We start from the raw sequence: 18,517 nt of genomic DNA on the forward strand, positions 1-18,517 counted from the left end.
GGAATCCTTGGGAACAGCAATGCAAGCGTCCTGGAGGATGGTTGTCTAAGGTGGTGCTCTCTGCAAGAACATTAAACTCTCCTCCCAGCTTCCTCATTGTGTGCTGCGACTTGTCCCCAGCAAAGCTACCCAGTGGTGCGTGGGGTTAACCGGGAACTTTCTTTAGCTCAACTCCCCACCTCCCAGCCCTTCCAGGGCGCTCGTAAGCCATGTGCTATATTTGCCTAGCTGGAGTTGTTATGAGACGTTGACACAAGGGAAAATATCTGCGTGGAGAAGAGGGTGGACTGCTACCCTTTGAAATTAAATATTGTCGAGCATCTGTAAAGGACTGCGTGGGTCAGTGCTGCTGGCAGCCAAGGGCTCGCTTAAGGAGGATACGGGCAGAGCACATACAACACTCGTTCCACCTAAACACATGACCCAGCTGCGTCCTCATTTCCTTATTTCAAAAGCTTAATTTAGCTCCAGAAACCTTTCCTGATCAATACCAGGGGGGTGTTACTGCCACGACTGGGTCTGGACTGGATGAACCCATAGCTACAGCTGCTCGGGTACTGAACGGGGACCCTCTACTCACAGCAAGATGCTAGGTGAGAAAAGCAGGTCAAGCCACGAAAACTGGTTTTGCCAAAGTGAGGAGTCAACAGTTCATCCTGTCACCCACCACGGCCGACCGCAGAGCTCTGCAGTCAGGGCGATGGGGTGTTCCAAAGGGATGGTCTCCCATCAGCTGTGCGAGAAGGGGAGGGACGCTGGTTATTGAGCGATATTTGGGTATTGGAAGGTGACTTTCTTAAAATACACTTCAGGGTTCAAACCTAATTCAAATGATCCCCAAGGAGAAGAGGGAAAGGTGTGCACAGCTCCAGTGTTTTGCCCAGATCCATCCACTTTTGTGCTCCCTGAAGTAAAACCAGATTATTTGGCATCTGTTTATTCAGCTCCCGTGAGGCCCTGGGAACAGCTGTATTAAAAACGCAGAAACCTCTCAAGGGTGGAAAGGCATCTTAAGAGGAGAGCGGCCTTTCCCTCATGCCAGAAGTAGCCCGGCCTTCGGACTACTCCTGAGGTTGGCAGTGCACCTGTGGCACTGGCAGAGCTCGCGCACGCTGGTTTTTCAGTCCAACGGGCCAGGGCACGCTCTGAGCCAGGAAAGCCCATAAGCAAAGCACTGCTGGGGAGCCACCAGCGACAACGTGAGGGATTTGCAGCAGTTTGTCTTTCCAGGCTTTCAGCAAACAAAAGGTATGTGAGAAGTTCTAGAAGCAGCTGTGCACCCATCTCTTGTGGAGTCCTCGCCAGGGACTCAGCTCCAGGGGGACGCCTGAAAAACATCACCCTGCAGCACTACACCTGAAGGAACCGCCCCCGCCAACACTGCTGTCACACTGAACCTGCTAATGCCACTGTGTCACCAGGGTGAAATTTGGGGTTGGGGAGGGGGGGTGGGAGGCTGAGGGGCCGAACTCCAGATCAGAGCATTTTCCTGCTATCTGCACTACAAAGACAATGTGTCATGTGCTTGCAAGATTACAATTTAGGTTTGTTATCACCCTTTTATATCAAAAGGAAGTTATGCACACAAGGGAAACACCAAACCATCACGTCAGGAGGGCTATAAATCACATACTGCCGAATACTAAGAGGGCATCAGCATGCCCAGTAGGAAAGCAAGGGTTCTGAAAACCCCCCTTTTCCTTACAATCCCCTCGTTTCAGTAAACCTTCCTTTTATTTTGGGAGAGGGAGAAGGAGAGCAGATGGTTTAGTGAATACAGGTATGAAGGAGACCAGGTTTGTCCCATACGTGTGACTCATGGCTGGCTGAGGTCAATGCCTGCCTGGCTGTCGCGACATTGCTGTTGCCCAGGTGGATCCCATGGTGTCCAGAAAGGGCTGAGCTCCTGCTCCACCTCTGCTTTCAGCTGAAAGCACTGAGCTGCTCCTCTAAAGAGCCATTTATTTTATTGGAATCGGTGAGCACCGGGTTATTTTGGAGAACTCTACTCTCCTTCCATGTTCTTCCCTTCCCCTTCTTCCCTGCCAGCCACCAGCCTCGTGGTGACGGAGTTGTACAGAGCTGCACACATGCGGTAGTGAGTAGATCATACAGGCTTTGTGGCCATTTTCTGTCCTAGTAGAACACTTGGTTACAAAAAAACAAGAAATGGAGAAAAGAGGGGGGTAGCTGGACCTCAGGCAAAGCAGCCCGCCTGGCAGCCAGGCTCCCTTTCTGCTTTCCTGCTCGCGTCTTCCCACCGTTCCAAAGGACATCCTGGGAAGCCTGCGGGAGCCCTCCACCTCCTCTTCCCCTGGCAGGTGCCTGAAATCCTCCTGACAATTCTCCAAACCGCACGCTGAAATCCCACTCCCACTGAAAAAAAATCCTTTCTATTTCCAAACTCCATGACCCCCCCAAAATTTTGAGCTCCGAAAGCTCTCAAGCTGGCTGCAAAAGATGGAGATAATTTCCACAGCTCTTCAACTCTGAGTGGTTATAAATGGGGGGGGGGGGGGGGGAAACACAGATGTAATCATTGCTTGTAAAATATGATTGCTGCTCAAAAAATTATTGGGGAAGGGGGGGTAACCGTCTGCAGGACAGCGTGATTCAGGGCTGCTGACTTCCACTCCTCACTCGTTCAAAGTCACCGAGTGAGTCAGTGAATCATTGAAACCAGCCCAGTCAACATGGTACCGACGTTCATGTCCAGGTCCCCAAACCAACAGCGTGGAAGATTTCAGCTCGAGGACACGGCTTTTCAGAGCAAGAGTAGGTGAAGGTAGGAGGCTATGTTGCGAGCACGCAGTAAGCGCTGTCCTAAACCTGCCGCTTCAAATCCCAGCGCTTCTCACCCCAAATGGGCACTGGCCAAAGGTGCCACAGCACGCAGGGGTGTCCATCTTCAGTCCAAGCAGGAACACGGTCCATAAACCACATTCTCTGCCACGGCTCAAGTATTATTCTGCAAAAGAAATGCTCCTTTTGATTATAAAATGCAGAATAGTCATAGCACGCAAACCCTTAGTACACAGAAGCTGCCGGCTTGAAGCTCTGCCACCAATGGCTAATTAATTCTAGGTGCCATAACGATCGCATGGCAGGGAAGCACCATTCTGTGTGCAAGCAGAAGCCCTGAATACAAACAGTACAATGCACCGGCAGAAATTGCACCTCGGAGAGCCTTTTCATTCAGAAAAGTCAGTCATTGTGAAAGCGCTACTCGCAAGAACCGGCACGGTAACCTGAATATTAGAAAAATAAAATTCAATAATTTATCGGTATGAAAATAATAGTAAGAGGGTTGTGCAGGGAGAGAAATCGTTCAGAGAAGAAATAGCTTAGCAGCGTCCAAATTAGCAGGACGGTGAAAGCAGAGAGGGAACACGAGATCTCGCAAATCCACAGGAAATGACTCAAGAAAGTAGACAGAGTAATACTTTGGCTTCCAAGCCTCGGGCACCCTCGCTTCTCGCCGTCGGGGCAAATATACGCGTGCACAACCCAAGTGCCTAAAAATACACCCAGATCATACAGTCAGGCTCTGGAGCATTAATCAGACAGTGATTAATACCCAGTCCTCCACAGCCGTATATGCATTATAATGGCCTTTTAATTGCCTGATGGTGCCCTGGGTTTTTCACGTGGCCGTAACTCTCCCCTTATTCTGGTTCTGTAGTAGCCAACTGCTAAATGCCACGCTCCCCGCTCCACCCGCACTGGCGCTCGCGCCAACCGTGGAAATCGTTGGCGTGGAAGGTTTTAAGGTTGTTAAGTCTGTGCAATCTCAGCATCGTTTTGGGGGTGGAAAAAAAGTGGACATAGGATGGGTGGAGGTGTGTCAAACCATTACATCTGGTCTTTTATGGCGCAGCAGCTGAAGATGTTCCTGCCATTTCCTTGCCACCAGCCGCTTACTCCTGCCTCGCCACTTCCTTTGGCTGCCAGCTCAGCTTTGCCAAGATGTTTCTCATGCCATTCTGTGAGCTGGATCCTCGAATAACTTTCCAAAATGAAGAGGTATTGGGCGGGGGGTGTGTGTGTGGGGGTGTATAATAATTAGCCAGGACCATTTAGCAGACCCAGCAGCATGACGCCCTGTGGGGGGGACGCATTAGCGCAGCCGAGGGGGTGTCACACCGTGCTGTGTGGAGCAACGAGCGGGGTGGGATGGGGATGGGGGGAGGTGGCAGTGCCACCCAGGGAGCCCACCATGGGCTGCCACGGGGAGGGACGCAGGCTTGCGCCCTCCTGCCTTGTCCCCTCTTACGGCCAAAGCTCTAGCGATGGCAAGGCATGTTATATGGATGGGCATTATAATGCACATACTGCCGCGGGGGGCTGGGCATTAATATATTCTATTGTAACGGCACCAAAGCTCTGGATCCTGGTACCATCTCCGAAGGATGCGCTGCTTCTCCTGGGGGTCACCTCCCCCCCGGAGAACTGGGAGCCCCCACAGCATTTCCCTCGGTCGCCTTGCTAGCACTCCGCAGGCTTCCTCCCATGTTCCTACTTCTGCTCCCAAAAAGAAACTTTAGAGCACTTAGAACCCGAACCCCCCAAACCCAAACGCCCCTTTGGGATTCAGCCCCGTCGCCTCCAGCCATCGGTGGGGAAGGGGCTTCAGGTGGCACCGTGGCCACAGAGGGGCCAAGCGGCCACCGTGGTGAGGGTGGAGGTGGCCCAGCAGTCTTGGGGGCCAGGTGCCACACCTGGGTGGCACCCGGCTCCGCCACAGGGGCCTGGCAGAGAAACCGAACCCCAGGCTCAGCCCTGGGCACTGTTCAAAAGGAGGCCGGCGGCCCCGCCGCGCACGGAGCCCGTCCCCGGGCAGGAGGTGTCCTGGCACAGCCGCGGCCACAACCGGGGCAGCGCTAACGGGCACGGCACGGCTCGGTGCTCCCAGAGCGGCCGGCGTGGTGCTGTGGCCTGGCCCAGCCCAGCACGGCCCTGTGCAGCGGGCAGCCGAACCAAGCTGGGCTGAGCTGGGGTGAGCAGGGCCGGGTCAGGCTGAGCCCGACTGAGCCGAGCTGGGCCAGACCCCGCTGAGCTGGGCCAAGCCAAGCTGGGCCGAAGCAAGGTGGGCCAAGCTGAGCTGGGACAGGCTGAAGTGAGGTGGGCTGAGCTGGACCAAGCCAGGCCAAGCTGAAGCAAGGCAGGCTGAGCCAAGCTGGACCAGGTTGAAGCAAAGCAGAGTGAGCCAGACCGAGCTGAGCCAGGCCTGGCTGAAGCAAGGTGGGCCGAGCCAAGCCGGACCAAGCTGAAGCAAGCCAGGCTGGGCCGAGCCGAAGCAAGGTGGGCTGAGCTGAGCCGAGCCAGGCTAGGCTGAGCCAAAGTGAGGCAGACCAGAGTAAGCCAAGGTGAGCCAGGCCGGGCTGAGCCAAAGCAAGCTGAGCTGAAGCAAGGTAGGCTGAGCCAAGCCAGGCCAGGCCGGGCCAAGCCAGACCAAGCTGAAGCAGGCCAGGCTGAGCCAGGCTGAGCTGAAGCAAGTTGGGCTGAACTGGGCCGGGCCGACCCGAATCGAGGTGAGTCAAGCCAAACCGGGCCACGCCAAAGTGAGGTGGGCAAAGCCGAGCCAAGCAAGGCCAGGCCGGGCCGAGCTGAAGCCAGTGAGCTGAGCTGAAGCAGGGTAGACTGGAGCCGAAGTGAGGTGGGCCGAGATGAAGCAAGGCGGGCCGGGCCGGGCCGGGCCGAGCCGAAGCAAGGCAGGCTGGAACCGAAGTGAGGTGGGCCGAGCCGAGCAAAGCAAGGCGGGCCGGGCCGGGCCGAGCCGAGCGGCGGCGGGCGGGGCGCGGGGGCTGCGGCGCGGGGGGCGGTGCCGGCGGGCGGGGGCGAGCGCGGCGGCGGCCGCACCCCGGGCGCTGCGCCGCGGGGGCTCGGTGGGCCGGGCCGGGGCGGAACGCGCCGCCGCGGGGGAGGCGCCAGCGGCGGGCGCGTCTCCTCCTTCCTCGCTGCCGCCGCTCCCTCCCTCCCACCCTCCCTCCCGCCCGGCTCCGGCGCTGCCCTGCCCGCTCCCGGCGGCCGCGGCCGCTCGGCAGCGCCCGCCGCTTCCTGCCGGGGCTCCCCCTCCCGCCTCCCTGCCCCGCTCCGCCGCCACCCGCGGCGCCTCGCCATGGCGTGAGCGCGGCCATGGGGCTGGCCCGGCGCCGCCGCCTGCCCCCGGGCGCTGCGCCGCTCCCCCGGGCCCGGACCCCGCGCCGCCGCCGCCGCCGCCGCGCCCCGCCGCGCCCCCGCGGCGCGCTGCCCGCCGCCTCCCCTCCTCCTCCTCCGCCCCCGGCCGCCGCTGCCCGCCGCCCAGCGCGGCCGTAGCCCCCCCCCCCTCCCGTCCCACCCCCCTGCCCCCCCCCCGCCGCCGCCCGCGCTCCCGCGCCGTCGGGCCCGGCGCGGCCGCCAGCCGCGGCCTCCCCCGCCATGTGAAGCCCGGGAAGATGCGGAGGCGCAGCCCGGCCGCCCGCGGCGAGGGATGAGCCTAGACGGGGAGAAGATGACCGAGGAAGCCTTCCCTGATGAGTGAGCGGGGCCGGGGGCGGCGGGCGGGCGGGCGGGGAGGGGGACGGGCGCGCGTCCCCCGCTTTGTTGCTCCGGTGGGAGCCGGTGCGGACCCCTCGCCCCCCCCCCCGGCTCGCGGGCGGGCGGAGGGACGCGGACACGCGCGTACGTGTGCGCGCTGCCCGCCCGCGCATCCGCCATTTCGCGCTCCCCCCCGGGCCGCGCTCATTTGCATACCGCCTTTTCATTCATAAAAACCCCCGGGAGGCGCGGGGACCTGCGGGGGGGGCACCCCCGCACCAGCCCCCCCCCGCCGCCTCCCCGCGCCCCGGCTGGGGGGAGTCGGGGCGGTTGGAGGGGGAGTGGGGTGCCGTGGGGGAGGCGATGCGCTGGTGCGCCTTAATTCCCCCGCCCCGCACTCCCGGGGCTGGGTGAGGGGCGGGGGGGGGGGGGGGGGGGGGGTCGGGAAGCGGAGGGGGGGGGATGTCGCGGATCCCCGCCCCGGTTTTGTGAATAGGAGGGCGGCCCGCGCCGTCACATGACGCCGCATTCATAAACCCGGTCACCGGCGGCCTCCCCATTCACCGCCCCCCCCCCCCCGCGTTCCGCCTGTGTCCTCGGGGGGCAGCCGCCCCCCCCCCCCCCCCCCCCCGGCCACCCCAGCGCTCCCACACCCTCCCCACACATATCCCCCCAAGCCGCACCGAGCCTTGGAAAAGGCCTGATACTTTTTTTATTATTTTTTTCCCCTTCTAAATTTTGTTCCCCAAAATAAAACTTCCATCTGTCACAGCAAAATTACAGAACCTTTTGCAAGCTGTGCTGGCCCAGCTGCTGCTCCTGGCTACCTCCTCCTGCCTTCTGACAGTGTGTCGTGTCCCCCGTCCCCTCCCCCCCCCCCCCCCCAAAAAAAAATATATAGCTGACTCGCGTGCAGGACTGGTTTTGTGCCAAGCGCCATAGGATGTACCGCGCGGTAAAATGACTGCTCTCAGGGCTTATAAAGCGGCGTCGGAATTGTGCAATTTTTCGGCTCGGTTTGAGAGGCCAAAAAAATAATTGGCGGAATGCGCGGTGCGTACACCGTCGTAACATCGGACTTATTTTAAGGCGATTTGCTGGGGAGATGTGAAGGAAATGGCTCCTGCCTGCGACGCGTGCGTTGGGAGGGATTGGTAAATTGGCACCTCTTAATGAAGAGACTATAAATATGTGTGTATATGTAGCTTCTGAAATTGTGGTTATTTTGAAGTTGGTATGGTTCTTCCAAAAACATGAAAGAAGTTGAGTTTCTCTCTCATGGATTGCCATGACCTAGCAGGCTGGAAAAAAGTGGCCAACTCGTTTCCAATAAAAACCCGCCGGTTCTGGGTTGGGTTTCGTTGGTTTAGTTTCTCAAATTGGACAAGAGGAGGTGAGGTGGGTCCCTGTCTGGGCTCCGAGAGCGCCGTGGTGAGCCCAGCCTGGTTCGGTGGGTGAAAGCTGATGCTCACCAGCCGTTGTCTTGCAGGAGATGTTGCTCCCAATGCATTTTCCTGCAGGGCTCGGTGCGGAGGTGAGTGTCAATGTAAATCAGCGAGTGCTTGGCTCCGATCGTTGGGGTTTTTTTCCCCTTAATTGTAGCTGCAGTTTGGTTTGGAGTAAATTCTTCTTCCACGTGCCATCACGCTGCCATGCCGAGGGATGCTTTGGCTAAATGGGTTTTGTGCGCCTCCTGCCTGAGCCGGGGAGGGCGGCTCTCAGGTTGTGCCGCCTCTCCTGAGGTCACCAGTTAACCCAGCAATGTTGTGCTTTGGTCACTGGGAGCTGGGGAGCGCTGGTGGCCATGGGGAGCTGGTACCCAACCCGCTTCCCAGGTTGGTGTTAGCTCTTGGCATCTGGGTGTGTTGGCTGTCAGGGTAGGATGATGTCCTGCGGTCCTTACCCCGGTGCGCGTCCCTGCAGCCGTCTGGGCAGTTGCAGGCTGGGCTTGTCGCAGTTGAGTCCGGGCCTTCGCTGCGCAGGGCCCGGGGAGGTGTTTTAGGTAAGCGATGGTTTCCTCTGTAAGCTCTCAGCTTCCAACCTTGCATTGATTGATAGCGTCGCTGAAGCCGGTGACTCATGGGTTGTTTTTCATTTCAGTGGTGGGTGAAGTGATTTGATTTTTTTTCTTTTTTTTCTCCTTCTTCAATATATATGGTGTTAAAAGAAATAAGGACAGGCTCGCCTGATAAGTTTTCTCAAGCTGTCAGAACAATGGTAGTATAGCATGCTATTTGCCCTAGATATCTGGCTTTAATTTGCATAGCTATTCTCGTTTCACTGAGTGCACTGTGAGCAAATGTTAACAGCCAGATTACAAAAAAAACGGACCACTGTCAGGATGCACGTTAAAATAACCCTCCTCAAGGAAATTATGAGGATCTTCCCCCTCCCTGTTTTGGGTGTTTGGGGCTTTTGTTAATTTTTTTTTTAAATTAATTCCTTGAGAACAGCTCAATAAGATTTTTTGAGTTTTAAAACAATTTATAAAACCAAGGAGGGGAGGAAAATAGGGCTTAGGATGCTGGAAACTCATTGGTCCCTTCCTGACTGCACCATTTCAGATCGATACTTAGAGGTCAATTTGTCATTGCAAACCGAGCGCCTCTTTCTGCATCTCAGCCTTTATTTCCCCCATCCCCATCCCTGCTGTGCTGCGCCTTCGCACGTTGCAGGGCAGGGGCAAAGCGGGGACGCCCAGTAAGAAATGGGAGGCACGAAGCTACAGCGCAGAGCGTGAGCGATGGGAGAGCGTCTGGCAGCGCCCGGAGAGGGGCAGCGCCTGGGTGGGCTGCCGCCGTCATCTCACTTGGAAGTAGGAGGATGGAGCCGAACGCTGAGAGAAAATTGGGTTATGCCCGGAGGCTGCCGCCTGCTCGTTCCGCCGCACGGTTCCAAGAAAGTCACAGGAAGTAATTAAATGGAAAAGGTCAGAGAACGAGGAAGTGTTGGTCCGAAGCCTTTCGCTGCTGGGGATGAAGCGCGATGCCCTGCCCGAGCCAGACAGCGGCTGCATCCCCCAAGTGTCCCCCAAGCATCCCCGCCGCTCACACTGCGCTGATTCCAGCGAGCCCGCAGCGCGCCTGCCTGGTGTCTGCCAGTGGGACCGGTCCCTGGAGGTTTATAATGAGCTGGGTTAAGTGGGATATGTCTGGGGCTGTGTAGGGGGTTGCTGTGGTGTTGTACAGGACAGCAAAATGTGGCGTGGAATCGAGCGGATGCTTTTTTTTTCCCCAGTCCAGGGAAAGAAAATTAAACTTGATTCACTCCCGCTCATCCTTTCACCAGTCCCAAAAATCTCATGTCCCTCTGTCACTGAGCAGCGACCAGCGATGCTTGCTCTGGATACCAACTCTGTCAATATTACAGTTTGCCCTTTATGCTGAAAAAAAACCCAATTATTTTTTCTTCATTTTCACCATGCTTTTGCCCAATACCAATGATTTTTCTGTAAGTGTCATAAGCGGTTCATTCCACTAGATTATTTTTTTTTTTCTGCTGTGAGCTTAAGCTGGGGAGGAAGGCATGGGACACGCCATGTGTCATGACATTATTGCTCCCAACTAGGACAGGAAATGAAGGATTGCCAAAATATAACTCTATTTCTTGGCCTGAAAACATGCCTGTTTAAAATACAACATGTAACTAGCCGCTTTGTTTGGTTACTGGGAGAAGTTGCTGTTTATAAGGGAATAATAGCTCTGTTGGATGAAGGAGGGGTGATGGGGAAAGGGATTGACTGACCCTTTCTGCTTCTGTCTTGGAAAGGAGCTGAAGGTGGAAGGTGTACAGACAGGGCATTTGGGTGGGCGACTGGAAGGGAGACCTGTGGGAAGAGGGTTGCCACAAGTGGGAGAGCGCCAGACTTGCATTTCCTGGCACGTTAGTCCACGCTGTGGCCGCTGGCAGCCCTCGGATAACCCTGATCCTGCAATGAAGAGGAGAAACCTGAACAAACCCCCTTCATGCCAGAAAGCAAGGGGTTTTTTTTTGGTGAGGTTCCCCCTCAGCAAGAAGCATGGTGGGACGGCGGCGGTGGGATGGTGCCCGCGCATGGGGCAGATGCCGCACCAGCAACAGGATCATCTTCGACCTGTTTTTTAAAGCCTTTTTTTTTTTCATCTTGCTGGGGTGCACCCTGGAGCGTGGGTTAAAAGGTAGGCTTTATCTGCCTGTTTAATTAAATCCCGAGGCTGCAAACAAAAGTACACTGTGCGGCAGGGCTGGCTCTTAATGTGGACTCAGTTTTCTGGATTTCAACCACAGAATTGTTTCCTCTTGGCCACCAAACTGCAGGGAGATGATGGCAATTGTCCTTGCTCTTCTGGACCTGGGCTGGAAAGTAGGAGCTGGGGAATGAGACACAACTTAGCTATTGGTTTCAATCCCTCTTTTTGCTTTCTTACACTTTCTGGCATGCTCAAGTAATCGATACATTCAATTTCCTTCCTTCCAGCAGAATAAGAATAAATGATCCTCCAGAGATCCTAAACCTGGGAGAGATATGCTTGGGAAGCTTGAGTGCTGAAAGGGTGCGGGCAATCAGCCACATCCCGACCCAGGCGATGTCGTGTGTCGATCCAGCCCATTGAATGGCAACGCCCTGGTTCTGCAGAAGTTGAGATCTTGTGGCTCGCTGGCAAAGGTGCACCTCTTGCTTTCTCTGCTGTTAAGAGCAGCTTCGGCTGTAGGAGCTGCTCCCTACAACAAATTCATTCAAAAATAGGTTTTGTTTTGCTTTTTTCTTCCCACCCACCTCCCTTTTTTTTTAATGGTAGAAGTTAATCATTCTTGCCAGAGATCTGCAGGAGTAGAGAGGTCACAGGGATCAGTGAAACGAAAAGAACAGCCCTGGAGACGGTGTTTTTGATATATGCCCTCTTGGCTAAGTGGAGCATTTGATTTTTGGAAGACTTACGCTTCTGAAGCAGTGCAGAAATTTAAGCAGAAATAATAATAAAAAAAAAGGTCGGTTGACTAAAAAAGGCACAAATAGACTGTGGAGTTGACTGACAGCAGATGCGGGCTGCAGCGGTCCCTGTTTCTGTGAACTACCAAAAGCAAGTGAGAAGCTGTTGTCACGTAGATCCTGGCGCTGGTAAGGGAGGTCTTCTCCAAGCCTGCCAGCGAGCAGGGACTGCAGCATCGCCCAGTGCCTTGCTCACACTGACCCTCCCCACCTTGCCCGTGGGTGAACGCAGCTGATGGGTTTTAATGCTCTTTTTTTTTTTGGTGGTGTTTTGGGGTTTTTTTGTTGGGTGTGAGGGTTTTTTGTTCTTGCCTATTCGTTTTCTGGCGAGATTCTGTGAGTTTTCTTTTCCTTCCTTCCCTTTTCCTTACCCACATCCACCCCCTTTCCTTGTCAGATTTCCTTTAATCATTTATTTTTCTGGTGGTTGCTCAGTACTGAAAACCTGGCCTTCTGAAGTGGCAGAGAAATGCAGCGGGGCTGCACCGGCCGCTGCCTGGATGCCTTCCGTTTGCGCCTAACCCCCACCTTTGGGTTTGCATCGGCATTTCGGAACAAAGGTTGGGTTTGCCCGCACAGTTTCTCATGTTTTGTTCCCTCGTGTGGCAAGGGTGGCTGCTGGTCCCCTCTGCTTGGTAAGTCAAGGCTGCTGGCTTGCAGAAATAGAACCAGGGCGAGGGGACAGCCCTGGTAATGCAGCAAGACTAGCAAAGCCGTGCCCAAATACTTCACTTCTGCCCGCTGGCACAGTCATTTTTGGAGTTTTTTATTATATTGGTGCGACTGTTGGTGTTGGTACCGGCAGACACCCCAGTGATGCTACTCACCTCTTTTCCTACTCCAGCCTGATGTCAAACAAATGTTGGCTGGGCAGAGGAAGGTCATCTGCTTTAAGTCTGGGCAGATGTCTTTGCACTGTCTCATCGCTGTCCCTCAAGCAGAAGTCGCTGCTGGTTCCTCCCTCCCCTGCCCCGTCCCTGCAGCATCCAGGGAAGCGGGCTTGCCCCGCTGCCTGCCAGCCGGCTCTGTGCCACAGGAGCCGCAGCTTTGCCTGCGGCTGAGCTTGGGAGCCGCTCTGCGCGGAGCCGGCGAGGGGCTCTTCCCTTCTGCTGCGTTTCTGCACTTTCCTGCCCACTTTCTCTGTTTCGCTTCTTGTTTTACGCTCTTTCATTTCCTTTCCCCTGCACTCTTCAGTTGTGGGGGTTTTTTGCCTCTTGCTTATTTTCTTTCTATTCCTTCACATGTCGCTCTCGTCTGTAAGCAGGACTGCGAGCCGAGCCCCGCGGGCAGTGTTTTCTCCCTGGTGGCAGGGGAAGGTGGTCTCCCGTCATGTGCACCTGAGGTGGCAGCTGGAGCTTCGTGCGGTAGAAGTAGATGCTTCACCTTAAAAGTAAGCTGCGTTTTGTCAGAAGCAGCACTACAAAGCATGCTTCTGGGGCTGTTGAAGACCTTTCTGCCAACAGCCGGCAGGTCCTACCTGTCTGTTGCAGTAGGTCTAAGGAAGTTTTAACCTATATTATTATTGGTTTTGGTCTCTGGTCTGCTTGTTCTTAGGCTCTTAGAGTAACCTTCTTCTTTGACTTGCTTTGCTTGCAGCTCACACTTCAAGGACTATGTTTTGGGGTTTTAACATTACTTCCCCCCCCCCTCCCCTTTGTTCTCAACTCCTACATGTGCTGTAGTCGGAGGAGAGATTTTGAGTCTTATCAGCTGAGCACGATAGCTGATGGCTGTTCCAGCTAGGAAGGAAACTTCTTTCTGGCAGGCGTGGGGAGGAAAGGTTACAGGGCTTTCTAACAAAAAACCCTTGATTTCCCTATCCATTGTGGTTTCAAAAGTGAGATTGTGGAGTTGCCCATCTCCACAAAGCGCTTGGACCTTGACAGTGATTCCTAGCAAGTAGAAAAGCATTTTTGGTCTAAAGGCTATTGTGTGGAGCTCGTTCCTGGCTAGCTAGTGCTTTTTGTCCAAGATGCTACAGAAACAAGGCGAAATGCACATCAGAGAGCATTGTCAGTGAGCTACTTAAACAATTAAATGGATTTTTTTTGTTTGCACGTGTATTAAATGGTCTTTCAAAAGTAACGTTAGGACTCGTTACCTGTGTACGTCTCTTCCTCTTGGAACAAAAGTGTGTGTCTCTTGCTGGCAACGACCACTTCCCCCCTTTTTTGTAAGAGGAAAGTTGAGTTGGTCGCCGTTACACTTCTGCTGTTGCTTGTTGCGAGACTCGCATCGATGGCGCTGGGAGATGTGTTGTAAAACCTGATAGTGTCTTTTGATCTAGTGTATGGGAAACATGTCTCTCAGCTTGTAAGGACCTGTGCTGCCGTGCAAGGACAGGAGCGTGTTCTGCACATGCACTCGAGTCCTGAGGAGGTCTGGAAACGCTTAGATCTGATTTTTCTTTTTTTTTTTAAATTGCATTATAGAGACGTCCTGTTGGGATAGTCCCATTGCTTCATTTTTTTGCGAGTTAAAAGTGGGTCTGAAAACTGGGCAGCTTCCCTCCCTGTACTGCATGTTAAAATGTTTAATGTTGCTTGCCTGTTGGGTGAGTAGTTAGGAGCAAGTTAGTTTCCTTTGCAAGAGCTGGAATACACTGAAGGTGTTTGCACAGCAGGGTTTCAAAACCTGTGGGAAATCACAGACCTTCTTCCCTATACACCGGAGCATGTTGCAGCACCACGGTCTCGCCTACCAGCTCCTTCCTGGTCCTCCCCTTGCCTGCGGAAAGACAACATTTCTTAAATGATGTGGTTTTATAGGAATCAAGTCCATGCTTAGGATTAGTTGATGCCACTAGCAGCAATTAGCATCTGAGCTAAAGCAGTTCTGTGTGATTCTTTTTTTTTTTTTTCTTTTTGAGTCGCTAGACCACTTAATGCTTTTTATTTATTTATTAATTCACATACTGGTGGTGGAAAGCATTTTTCAGGAGGGGGGAACATGAGGTGAAAGAAGGCTCTCCTCCCATCGCCTATCTATAGTATATAAAGTGTATCTCTATCTGGGCGGCAGGGTGTCTTCCCTTTTTAAATACAGGCAATGCTAATTTTTCAGCAGCTGAAATGACTCCTTACCTGTACCACCCTGAGCAGGGGATGTACCACCCTGAGCAGGTCCCTGCGGTGAGGGGGATGCTGCCCAAAAAGATACCCGTGGTGCTCGCCCCTCTCCCCAAGTCACACACTTGGGCTTGCTGAAAGCTGAGAGCTCAGCTCACCTCTGCTCGCTGCATTTCTTCCGCTGACATGTCCAAACACTCCCGCCTGGGTTTCTGAGCGCTTTGGAAGGCGAGCTGGCTGTTTGCGTGGTTTTACGAGGGAGCAAGCTGATAGAAGGTTACTGATGCTTCAAGTTGCAGCATATAGGGAAGCGTTTGCTTTGCCTGGAGTTTGGAGGAAATGAGGCTGGGGGGACGGGGGGAATACCTGGGTTTGTGCCCTGGTAGCGAACAGCAGCCTGGGCGGCTCATCATGCGGATCCTTCCTCCCCTGCAGCCCATCACCCTGCCTCTGGGCTGTGGTGCCAGGAGGTGCGTGGTTGTTAGTGGGATCTTCGTGAGATCTCAGAGGGCTGAGAAAAGAAAAAGTGTCCAGGTGTTAATACTGGAGAGTTACTGTTGGTTTGTTTTCCAGAAATCAAAGGGATGGTGTAAAGAGCTGCTGGAAGGCATCAGCGGAGCTGGCGAGTAGACTGGGCCGGTGCTGCAGCGCTTCTGGCTCTGGGGCTGTGTGCTATTTACAGTCTGGTTCTTAAAAATGGTGCAGAGATCTGAAAGCGTCACCCGGGCTAATTCAAAGCACGCTCGGAGATTTTTCAGCTGTTGAATTTAGTTGTTCAGTAGCACGATTCCTGTAACGCTTGGACCTTTGCATCTCTCCATCGTTTGTCCATCCTGCATGGCTGGGGGTGTAAGGACGGCAGTCTAGCAGCACAGTGGGGAGGTGAGGGCCCCATTTTGCCCTAGGTGCTCAGTGTGGTGGGTCTTTGCGATGCTGGCAAGCTGAGAAATGCACCCTCAGCTGCCAGGTCGACGGTTGAAGAGCTGCATGGGAGAGCACGTTGCTGAAAGTGGGAGCTAGACCTGGCTCCTGCTAGCCTCTTCACGGTTTTGGCAATGCAGCCACCTTATTTGATCACTTTTCCTAAAGCCCAAGGTGCCCGATTCCTTAGCACTGGTACTTTTTTTCAGTTTTGATGTTCTTTGGTGCTTTTTTTAACTTTTATTAAAACCCCTACTGCCTTGCTGGGGATGGAGAGCCAGGGTACCGCCACCCCTGTTAGACGCAGCGTAAATCCCTGTATTTCAGAGCTTGTTATGCTCTGTGTATTTGAAGTGTGTGTATATAAATTACAGAAAAGTCACTGGTACTTCAGCAGAGCATGCTCTTTTTTTTTTTCTTTCTTTAATTACAGCAAAAACTTTTATCGCTGGAGATGTATAGTGCTGCCAACATAATTCATCCTTGACTGAAACTTGGCATGGGAGGTGTTAAGCTGGTTGCAGCCCGTCATTGCTTTATGTGTTGTTACTGGATGTATGCAGTTTGGTGGCTGTAAAGATAAAAGTTAGGAAGTGGTGTAGAGTTTTGTAAAATAATAATTCTGATACTTGCACTGCTTGAATGACCTTGTGCTTTTAGAACGGCGTCTGATGTTCAGTTGAACTTGGGCGAAAAACTTAGTGCAGAGCTTGGTTTTTGTATTTAAAAATTAAGAAAAAAAGGCTGCAGTACAATTAAACCACTCAAGCTGCTTAAGAGAAAAAATTGCTGGTTGTTTTGTTTTTTTCTTTTTTCCCCCATGCAAGTGTTTAGCGTTTTGGTATTGTAATTCTGCACGAGAGCCTGAATGTTGAGTGGCTGGAAGGTTAGTAAGCAACGCTGGAGATGAGCTGCTGCTTGTTGCCTGAAGGAAGTGCAATGCAGAGTGTTAGATAGCTTGGTTAAAAACAATAAATAAAAAAATTAAAGGCAGGGTGATTGAAGAGCGGGGAGAAAGAGGACTAAATGCATTTCAAAGATGCAGTTAGAAACCCAAACAGCAAGGATAACTTGCAGATTTTTCTAGGGAAAAACACATCAAGAAGAGCTGCGACTTCCCTGTGTCTTGCCTACCTTAGTGACCTGGAGCTCCGTCCCGCTGATCTGTGGAGCTTCTCGTAAGGCATCCACAGCCTCCGTTCTCCTGCAGCACTGGCTCTAAGTACCGCGGACAGGCAGGCTGGCGTGGGCAGGAGCCGGGGCGTACGGAGAGCACGGTCTGACCAATGCAGTCAGCAAGTTCTAGAAACACCCTTGCATCCTCCAGGAAGAGCCTTTGAGCCCAAATAAACCATTTCCCCCATCTCTATGCATACACTGGTTTGGAAGATCTCAGCAGGTCAGCAATGTGGCTTTTTACAGTGGTTCCTAACACAAATTATGTGATAAATACCAACTTTTTTTAGCTGTTCCTCAGGTCTCTCTGTGCTTTTATCAGTTACTAAAAAGCCCGTGACTCCCTCGCTCTTACCCAGAAGTCACAAACGTTCCCAGGTGTCAGTTCACCTGGCAAAGTGATCAGCTTTGGTTAAAGTCCTTTGGCGTGGCTTGGTGGGGATGGGCAGGGGCAGGAGGAGGGCGGGTGTTTGTGTCCATTTGATTTGATGTCCATGTGGGATCTTCCCCCACCTGAAAGTTGTGCTTTTATGTTTGTGTAGAAATGATTAACAGACAGCAGATACAGAGGAGGCAGAAACAGGCTTATTTTGATGCCTTGGGTTGAACTCCCAAAGAGTTTGTTGGTTTTGGGATTGCCGTCCTGCACGATGCTGGGCTGGACAGTGTGAAAGTGTTTATATTTTATATACAGTGATTTTATTTTATTTTTTTACCCAACTTCTCTGATGGTTTTGCACATTTAAAATCTTGCTTCTCTCCCAGTTCTATTATTTGGTCCCAAAAATGCTTATGTTTCCACACGAAGCCAAGATCTCGCTGGGGTCTCCCAGTTTCCGGGTGTGGAGCTAGCGGTTGGTGCCCTGTTGGCCTCGGCCATGCTGATCCCCCCGCGAGCGGTTAAGGAGCCCTTCGAAATCACAGTCTGTGAATGAAAAAAAATTACAGCTTAACGAAGTCTGCCACCAACCACTCATTTGGTTTGGTTCTATATGCGTGCCTTTATACGAGATCCCTGAAATAAATTTTCAGGGCATGCGGAAAAGCTCCCCCCTCCCCCCCCCCCCCCCCCCCAACCCCCCATAAACAACAGAAAAGACTGGTCCCTAAAGTTAGCAGCCACATGGATTATTTTAGAAATGGTGATAGTAATGATCTATAAATGGAAACAGAAAAGGCCCTGTCTAAGGCATTTTTATCTAGGATGTGAGGGTTTGGCAATGGAGCGCTGAAATTGTGTGGTGCTCAGTGCCTCTGCATCCATGTACCTCTATATTTTCTTGTTCAGGAAAGTTCTAGGTGTATTTTAAACAGAGTTAATTCGTTGATACAATTGGCTGTTCTGTCCAAAAGTCATTAAAATATTTTCGAGCAGCTTTGTGGCTGGTGGGGGTGTTCAAGTGGGTGATTTTTTTTATTATTTTTTTTTACTCTTTCCTTTTACTATATCTCTAAGGAAGCGTGGGCTACCTTTATCAGAGTATTGGTGGAATAGCTTCCCCAACCTTTCATAAGGTCAAATAAAAAAACAAACACTTCTCCTTATGGGAAGGAAGGGATGCGGAAAGAAGGGTGTTTGTATACACTTTCCCATTCATGTTTTAAAAAGAAAATATATAAACTTCTGGAGTTGGTGCCACGTAACTGATGTGATTATAGGATCTGAGAATTGGAAGCTTAATTTGCTTTCTCAGTGCTGACTTAAAGAAACAAAACCCGAAGGGGAATAGCGGTAAGCAGGACAGCTCTTACTGCTTTGGGTTTGCCTCTGTTGGACAAAATGCATTCCAAGTTCTGCAGCGATTTCAGCAATAAAATGACTCTACGTGCTTCTGCAAATCCGTTCTCTTCGGGTTACAAATGTATC

The 18,517-nt window shown here is 52.9% G+C and overlaps 1 protein-coding gene across 2 annotated transcripts in view; it reads left to right on the top strand.

Moving 5' to 3' along the window:
- Positions 1–6,337: 6,337 nt before the first annotated feature.
- Positions 6,338–18,517, top strand: part of SPRED2 (sprouty related EVH1 domain containing 2) — a 65,309-nt gene continuing 53,129 nt past the window's right edge. Inside the window, exon 1 of one of the 2 annotated variants that reach the window (XM_056343633.1) lies at positions 6,338–6,516. In XM_056343633.1, the coding sequence (XP_056199608.1) occupies positions 6,470–6,516 (47 nt within the window). In that variant the 5' untranslated portion in view covers positions 6,338–6,469. Of the gene's footprint in view, positions 6,517–10,771; positions 11,162–18,517 lie in introns of those variants that run through there. The other variant, XM_056343636.1, reaches the window with a different exon arrangement.

The sequence above is a fragment of the Falco biarmicus genome, chromosome 6 (genome assembly GCF_023638135.1).
Source record: "Falco biarmicus isolate bFalBia1 chromosome 6, bFalBia1.pri, whole genome shotgun sequence".
Classification (NCBI taxonomy): Eukaryota; Metazoa; Chordata; class Aves; order Falconiformes; family Falconidae; genus Falco; species Falco biarmicus.